General features: G+C 42.8%; 2 protein-coding genes across 2 annotated transcripts in view; one reads left to right on the plus strand and one right to left on the minus strand.

The window, feature by feature from the left end:
- veph1 (ventricular zone expressed PH domain-containing 1) overlaps positions 1 to 8,956 on the plus strand; it is a 147,461-nt gene that overhangs the window by 16,695 nt on the left and 121,810 nt on the right. The gene's annotated exons all lie outside the window — the stretch shown is intronic.
- ptx3a (pentraxin 3, long a) overlaps positions 407 to 8,956 on the minus strand; it is a 13,488-nt gene continuing 4,938 nt past the window's right edge. Inside the window, exons 2-4 of the mRNA XM_083773324.1 lie at positions 8,494 to 8,653; positions 7,454 to 7,899; positions 407 to 3,091 (exon numbers count right to left, since the gene is read on the minus strand). Coding sequence (XP_083629450.1) covers positions 2,406 to 3,091; positions 7,454 to 7,899; positions 8,494 to 8,653 — 1,292 coding nt within the window. The 3' untranslated portion in view covers positions 407 to 2,405. The remainder of the gene's footprint in view (positions 3,092 to 7,453; positions 7,900 to 8,493; positions 8,654 to 8,956) is intronic.

Consider the following 8,956-nt stretch of genomic DNA (forward strand, 5'->3'; position numbering starts at 1 on the left):
AGTGGTTAAGTAACTTAGTACCTAAAGTTTTCAAATAAATCTAGTGGAGTAAAAAGTAGGCTACACTATTTGGATCTTACATTTAGTAGAGTACTGTAGATGTAGTGGAAGTTAAGTACAAATACCTCAGAAATGTACTTAAATACAGTATGTAAGTAAATGTACTTAGTTACTTAGTTTACAACATTGGAAAAAGGTCTGGATTTAACCGTAGAACCCTAGAGTAGAATGTCTTCTGTACTTGAATAATATTAATATCTGTAATAATTGACGGATGACTGTATAACTTTAATTATCCTCTAATAACTATTAATGCTCATATAGAGTATGCAAAAAAAATAATCAGATGTGGGCATATGGATTTTCTGAATTGACAGTAGCCTATTAAGTTACTCGGTATTCACCATTTTGAAGTTGTAGATTTTATTAATAAAATTCCTCTCCATCCCACCATTTACGTAATGCTTAAAGAAAAACATTTATGTACAAATACATTCAATCTTACTTGTTAACAAGATCAATAAGAACAGCAAACACAATTTACATTATGATACAAGTCACATTAGATTATCCATTACTCTGTAAACATTGTCCACAGCTTCTCTGTTCAAATTCTTAACCATTTTGTCCCAAAATGGATGTGAAGCTAGCTAGTATCATCATTATCTATTGGTACACATTATTTAAAATCCCAAGAAACAAAAACAAAACCAAAACGGAAACACACATAATCCCTACAATTATATGAAAACTACGGAAGAATTACAAGACAGGAAAATAAAATAAAATTGTCTGTCTCATCATAGGAATGTAAACATTCTGAGGAATACAAAGTTGCAAATGCAAATGTTTCAAAAGACACTTTAAAAAGCTTAAACAATTAAGTCACCTTTTAAAAGAAATTAATGTAACTGCCTTTTAAGCTTCTTCTCTATTCGCAGGCTATGCTCGAAAGGACTCATGCACTACGTATACAGCAGTTTTAGCCTGCATTAATAAAATTATCAAATAGGATGTTGAATGGCATACATTTACTGCACCACATAAGAGTTAACCTCTATTTTAACTATTAAGTTAATATACAAAAATGTATTTGAAAGATAGAAAAAACATTCTTTTCGTTTTCTTTTACTTACACTAACATTTCATACTGTAGTCACTGTAGGCATCCATATCATATGCACACACTCAGCAAAGGCACTTTGGACATTCAAATGTTTTTTTTTTCCTTTTTTTTCCCCCTGTTTTTGTAGATCTACAAGCTCACAGCGCGCCATATCGTCTAACGATTTTTATTTGTATTTGTATATTGCATTTCTTCTTTATTATGCTTTGAAATAATATTCAGAATAAAAATAAAAATAATAAAAGGATATTTATTTACTGGTGACACACAAATGTGTCCACAAATGGGTGGCGACACATATTTCCCCGACCTACTTTTGGATCCATTGGAAGGTGCATTTTTTTTTTTTACCGTTTCCTGATGAGTAGCGGTTTTGGACGTGCATGGCCTCCACCTGACAGCGATCACATGTGCAGGGCAGATACCAGATGGTGGACTACCTCCTTAACATCGACACACACAAGTCTTTATTGTGCTCTTTAAGCATGACATATTTGATCACTCTTTATCTATTGGCTCAGTAAATATAGTCCCTAAACAATAGACTTTCCAGTCTTAGTTAAGTCCTTAAGTGTGTGTGTGCGTGTGTGTGCGTGCGTGAGTGCGTGCGTGAGTGCGTGCGTGCATGAGTACGTGTTTGTTTGTGTGTGTGTTGTGCGCACGTACGTGCATGTGTGTATGCATGTGTGTGTGTTACAGCCTCTGGCTGTCATAATTACATGTGGGATATAAAAGCATTTCACCAAACAACTTCAGTATCCCACAGCATTGGCTTTCTCCAACTTATAAATGCTGTCTGGCAGCATCAGCGTTCATGATGATGATGATGATGATGATTATAACTGAGATGATATGACATATTAATTAAACGACGACAATCATGAGGATAACAATGATGATGATAAAGACATTGATGTTGATGATTAAAACAATTACAAAGACTTAGTCATTGATATGGTAATATTGGTGGTGGTGATGATTGATGAGGATGATCGGAATGATTATGATTATGAACAGTTGTGAGTTGGTTTGTCCCCTCTGCAGGCTTCAGAGTCTTTTTGATGTGGTTCAGATCAATGATGATGGAATGAAAGCTTTGTAGTCCATTAGTTCAGTGGTTCTCAAAGAGATGGTAATTAGGAACCAAATGGACCCTGACTCTTGAGAGTGTACAAATGGCATTGGTTCCATCTGTACACTCTCAGAGTTATGGGAGTCAGTGGCTTAATGCATGCCGAACTGGGGGGTCCTTGAAATGAAAAGGTTGAAGAATTAGGGTTTAGTTGACCAGCTGAGCTCCCCCGTGGGGCTCCATCTCCGTCACCCCCCATGCCACCACATTCCCCCTCAGCGCACAGCCCTCGCCCTCCAGCAAAGCCCGCTGGGAGATCTCCTCCTCCGACAGCACGCGATCCCACACGTTCACGCCGGTCATCTTCCCCACAAACACCAGCTTGGGATCGGACCTGTCTTCGAACCCCGGCACCCCGCCACCGGTGCTCAAGGGGGACCCTTTGAAGAAACCAGTTCCTGTTGACCACCAGTTCCTCTCCTGCCCCAGCAGGAGGGAGCCCCCGCCGGGTATCACGTGGCCCTCGGCCACCCCGGCCGTAGAGACCACCTTCTTGCCGTCGGCCCACAGCGACGTCAGGCCCTGCTGGGAGCTCCAGGCACCGCACAGGTGGAGCCACTCGGGAGCCCCGCCCTCTCTGATGATGCCCCGCCCTTCCACCAGGTGTGCTTCTCCTCCCACGGTGAAGAGGGCGGAGCTGCCGCTGAGCAGCAGCTGGATCTCGTAGGGGTTCCGGCGGCTTCCGTAGGAGAGCAGCACAGTCCTGTTGAAGACGGCGGTGGGCTTGACCCACAGGCAGGCGGTGAAGGAGGACAGGGACAGAGGGACGTCAGGGATGACGGAGGTGTAGATGCGACGGGAGCGCATGGGGTAGAGCAGGGTCATCTCACAACCTGTGGACGAGGAGAGCAAGGGGAGGCTTCTGTTAACTTGCATCACCAACGCATGCACCAGTGACTCGTTCAAATATTGATATGGAAAAAGGCTTAGTAAGAGAAAGTGATAGCCACCGTAGTGAAATAGCAAAAATCACGCATTTTACAATACGGTTCAAATCAGGGATGGGAATTGTCGATTAATTTATTAATTGATAAGTTTTGATAGCCTAATCGATTGATTAACCGATTAGTTGATAAGCAGCGTTTAAAAAAACCTAATTTCCTTCAATGTTTAACATGAAGATCTACATTTTGCTCATATACAGAAAGAAGGCCTATTATATTCCTTAATATCAACTATTTATTATCAGTCAGCTCTAAGCCCCCAGGGTTATTTGTTTGAACTTTGTTTGAACTTTGTTTGAACTTTTCCGCAGAGACGTCAGAGCGAGATAAGCATCTCTCACTGGAATCTGAAGTTTTACTTTACTCTACTAACCATGGTTATACTAGTGGTTAGTAGAGTCACAGAAATAAATATCATGGTTTGTTTAGACCAGGGACTATCAAACTTTTGTATACCACAACCCCATATTATGAGAGAATTATGGGTCTAAACTTGGGTCTAACTTAGACTAGAGATGTCCCAATACTGTATCGGTATCGGAAAAGTATCGGTATCGGCCCTTATTTGTCATATCGGGTTATATCGGTATCGGCGAATATGACCACCGATCCGACACAGGGTAAGGGGTTGACACTATGGCAGTTAAATAAAATGTTGGGGCATGTGGAGTTTGCTTTCGAGTTGCCCAAAAGTACACATTTGAGTGAGGAGTCTGCTGTAAACACAACACGAGATATATAGCTAGATAGCTATAAACACAACACGAGATCACAACACTGGTATCGGTATTCGGTATCCGCTAACAGAAATTGTGGTATCGGGTCGGATCAGGAACGAAAAAAGTGGACATCCCTACTTTAGACCCTTGGAACATCCATGTGCCCCATAGAACACTGGTTCTCGAAGTAGGGTCCAGGGACCCTCAGGGTTCCTTGAGGGGTTCCAAATGGACTCTTAAAGGTTTGAGAATCACTGCCATATACTGTAAGTGGCACTGGAAACTATTCTGTTGACTGCTATGTACATTTAGTCAGGGGATATTAATACAATCTGGGAATACATTTCTTACCAAGAATTTTCTTCAACAATGTGTTTGTAAAGGTGTCTACTAACATATCCCACATTGGTTTATATTCAACCACCCTAGGGGAATTTTTGACAGCTGCTGAAAGTCGGGGTAACCATTATAAGGCAAAATGCTCAAAATTTCAATATGCTTTAAGTAGCATGTGACGTGTCAAACTATTGAAACTAGGGGGTTTTCATCATTCTGAATCCATTCCAAGGATTAGTTTTGCACGAAAAACACTCCTTGGGCTTAAAATGGCCATAGCCGTCATCACAAATGTGATGAGGTCAGCACATTTGGGCTCATTTGGGCAAGTGTCTATGGCCGTTTTTAGCCCAAGGAGTGTTTTTCGTTTTGGACATGGATTCAGCATGATGAAAACCCCCTAGTTTGACAAGTCACATGCTATTTAAAGCATAATGAAATTTAGAACATTTTGCCATATTGGCTGTTGATGGTACCCCAACTTTCAGCAGCTGTCAAAAATTATAAAATAAATAGGGTGGTTGAATATAAACCAATGAGGGATATGTTAGTAGACACCTTTACAAAGGTACATTAAAGTGCTGGTCCAATTCGCTTTTGACGTTTTTATATTTATATTCATCTGGCACAATTTGAATTAAATACAGCACATTTTAACCACTTTTTTCAAATCATCGCTATGGCCAATGTTTGTGTTCACAGTTTCACACAAACCAGGAAAGCCTAAAAAACAAGTCACCTTCAAGTTACACTTTGTATGAATTGTATTGTTATTAACTCTATAGTGCTGAAGGACAGATGTGCAGGTTGCAGGTGCGAGCAGGGTCACATGATAATGTCATCAATCATTGTGGTCCTATGTATTTAATTAATCAATCATACATAGTCTCTCTAAATAAATTAAATTACCCCCCCCACCCCCCTCTCTCTCTCTCTCTCCCCCCCACTGTGTATCTGTCCCTCTACCTACTCTCTGTTTCCCCACACTCATTGTCCAGGCTGTGTGTCTAACTGACATCATGATAGCTTTAGCTGTTAACTGATGATCAGATTAGGTCAGGACCACTGCATGTTTTACATCATTCACGTGCCCCACCCATTCTCTTACTGCAACATGTATGGAAGGTTATTGAAGGCAGAGAGAGAGAGAGAGAGAGAGAGAGAGAGAGAGAGATCTCTCTGTGTGGGGCCTTAGAAGGGATTTAGCTTCCATGAGATAATTCATCAACCGCAGCTCAAACAACGAGAGTTATGAGTTTTGGACAGGAAAGCTCAGTGGGAGGTACGAGATGGATTGTGTGTGTGTGTGTGTGTTTATGCTTCTGATAATTTAACATTATATTTAAGTTGGCAGTACAGCTTTTCTCATGTTTCATCTCCCCATCTGTCAGTTGTATATACTGTTCATGTCTGTCTGTCTGTCAAAAATATACATACATTGACACAGTGTCTTTTATGTCTAAGGTCTTTTGTCTAAAATGGGGATGTGGGCACTGGCAGTTGAGATAATAGGCAATATCTCTCTCTCTCTCTCTCTCTCTCTCTCTCTCTCTCTCTCTCTCTCTACCAGAGACCACAATTCCCTAAATATTGACATTTTTTCTCAGGTTTCTTCCTCCTTAGGGAACAGTGGAGAAACAATAATTTTGTACATGCTCTCTCTCTCTCTCTCTCTCTCTCTCTCTCTCTCTCTCTCTCTCTCTCTCTCTCTCTCTCTCTTTCTCTTTCTCTTTCTCTCTGTGTGTGTGTGTGTGTGTGTGTGTGTGTGTGTGTGTGTTAAAAACGTCTCCCATCTGGTTCTGCTTTCCTGAAGTACTTTGGTGTGGTTTCTGTGCCGACCTGCTAATGATTATGACTCCTTCCACTCTGTATATAGGCCAATCTTACACTGCCGGGCTATATAGACACGGTGTGTGTGTGTGTGTGTGTGTGTGAGAGCGTGTGTGTGTGAGCGCGTGTGCGTGCATGCGTGTGTGTATGTGTGCACAGCACGTGCATGCGTGCTTGCTTGCATCAGCATTTATGCCATACATTTGTGTATGTGGTTCACGTGCCTCTAAGCGTGCCTATTTGTTTGCATAAATGTGTGTGTGTGTGTGTGTGTGTGTGTGTGTGTGTGTGTGTGTGTGTGTGTGTGTGTGTGTGCAGCTGAGTAATGCAACCTAAACAGTGTTGAGGTTTTAATGTGGCGCAGGAGAGCTGGCTCATTGAACTGGCCGGCGCCTATAGGAGCAGACATGAGCTGTGTTCACTCACTCACCCTCTGTTCATCAACCTTTTAATCTTAGATTAATATGAGTCACTGTTTGATCCACATGCCAATGCAGGGTGAGTCAAACCAGAACAGAGCCATGTCGGGGAACACAATTACCTGCTATCTGAACCACTTCAACCCCAGCATCCATATTCCGGGGACAACATAAGCCAAAAACAGCCAATCTAAACGTGTTAAGTTGTAAGCGTGTAGATCGGCTATTTTTGGTGTTACTGAAAGAAGCAGTCCTAAATCTAGAGGGTTTAAGTGGTTAAAACAGGGCCTCTGTTATCCAAACCAAATGGACCCTTATGGATCTCCAGATGTATGGAGATTCTGGTTCTGTTGTTATTTGCTCCGGGTATGTCATGCCCAAATCAGAATTATCACGAGGCTGTACATTACTGAGTGTAGTCAATGAGGATTAGACAATGGCGCCATCAAAGCTGGACCAGAGGGTTCGAAGAGCTGGCCTTTGACTAGATGAGGTGTTTTGTTTTTATTTGAGAAAAGGAACAGAATGATCCCATTAACATCACTTTGAAAAAGAAGCATTATATAAATTCACCCTGGCGTCTATAGAGCGTCGCGTCACGACAAGAAAAAAATTGATCTTGAGCTCTCCAGATAGACAGTAATGATAGTGGGGGAAGGGATAGGTTGCTACTTGAGGAGCCTGAACACAGCCAGAGGAAATGCAAAGAGGTATTTAGGACAACGGTGGGCAGGACGTCCTGGAACATTGCGTGGCCTGGGTGTGTCTCATGTTTCTGTTTGGAACGTGACCCAAATGTGTCAACACAGGGGGAAAAAAGATGACGCAGAGAGTTGGGGGTCAAAGGCTGGTCTGGTCCTGGGGAAGGTAGACAGACCAAGAGTGAAAGTGTGAAACAGAGAAAAGATCAAAGGGAGAGAGATGTCGGCAAAAACATGGTATCTTACCTGCAGGCAGGAATCTTTGCCTGGACGACCTCATGGTCTGCTCAAGTGCTGCAATGGTCTCCTTCAGGTCTGTTATCACGGCCGCCAGGGTCTTCTCCAGAGCTCCCGCCCCTTCTGGCAAAGTCACTTCCTGTTTCGGAGTCCCTCTGTCTCCTCTATCTGGATCCTGGAATCGCGTCTTGGGGCTGGCCAGTGGCTCTGGTCCCTGCCCCAAGCAGCTGGTCTCCAGCTTGGCGAGTCGGGAGACTTGCATCCGGGACATGGACAAAAGCTGGTGCAGAAAGGCCTCCAGCTGATTCTGAGAGGTATTTCCAGGTGTGACGATGTTGTTGCGTTGGTGGAGATGCTCCAGGGTTTCCCGTAAACGGGTCTCTAACTGCAGGGACATCCTTCTTCCTGCCGTCTCCACGGCCACACCGCAGGCACCTCCGTACTCGGCAACAAACCTTATGAATGGGAAATGAACGGTTAAAGGTTTCATGACATTCATTTTCATTTATATTTATTTTTCGTTTTTCTTTTAGGTTTTATGACCTCAATTACACCCAAAAAACCTGAACTTTGAACATTCAGTGGATTTCTGTGGTCTGGAGTTTTCTATGGGGTTTGGAAGCCTTTTGAGCAGCAATGAAAACAGGCAAAACAGTGAAAAGTGTGACATCTGCTGGTAAATCCCATTGACATAACTTTGGATCAGGTCTGACTCGAACATCTCCAAAGTGTTCGGGGCCCACCCATCTGACCACTTAACACGGTCACATAGGTGGGCTGCGTGCATTTTCAGAGCATGTTTATTTTAATGATCAATCAATTGATTGTGTTTTGGGCTTGGCTCAATGTAACCAACATAGGATTCCTTTTTAGTGGTATTACAATGACGTTTTCTTTTCAATTTATTGAATAGTTTTATGTTAATTTATCATTCAAATCTTAGTATTTTGAGTATCAATAGCCTCATGGCACACCAGTGGTCCGCGGCCTACAGGTTGAAATCACTGATTGTAGTTACAATAGAACAGAACTCTGTTTGTTGAACTCACTTCAGCATCTCTCCACGAAGTGAGCCCATCTCCACCTTGATGATGTCATCAGCGTACTGCAGTAGCATGTTCTCTCGCATTTGACTGTTCTCCAGCATGGAGAAGAGCTTGTCCCACTTGGTCGTGTCCGGGGTCTTGCATGGGGCTGGACTTGGTGTGGCTGACAGAATTAAGAGAGGGAGGGGAAGAAACAAAGAAAGACAGAGACAGACAGACAGACAGACAGACAGACAGACAGACAGACAGACAGACAGACAGAGCAATGTTAAAAATGTTGGGGAAAAATAGGCTGTTGGTCCATGAGCGATTTGAGTGTGTTGACCCGCCAGCATGTTGTTCTTCAGTACACTCAGCCCTGCCTTGTATGACATATATGTGGTTCTATCAGTGGTTCTCAAACGTGAAGAGGAAGGTGTGAGGGTGAGAACGGGTGACGACAGGAAGATGAAGAAATCAGACAGGA

The sequence above is a fragment of the Protomyctophum parallelum genome, assembly GCF_964188405.1.
Source record: "Protomyctophum parallelum genome assembly, chromosome: 9".
Taxonomy (NCBI): Eukaryota; Metazoa; Chordata; class Actinopteri; order Myctophiformes; family Myctophidae; genus Protomyctophum; species Protomyctophum parallelum.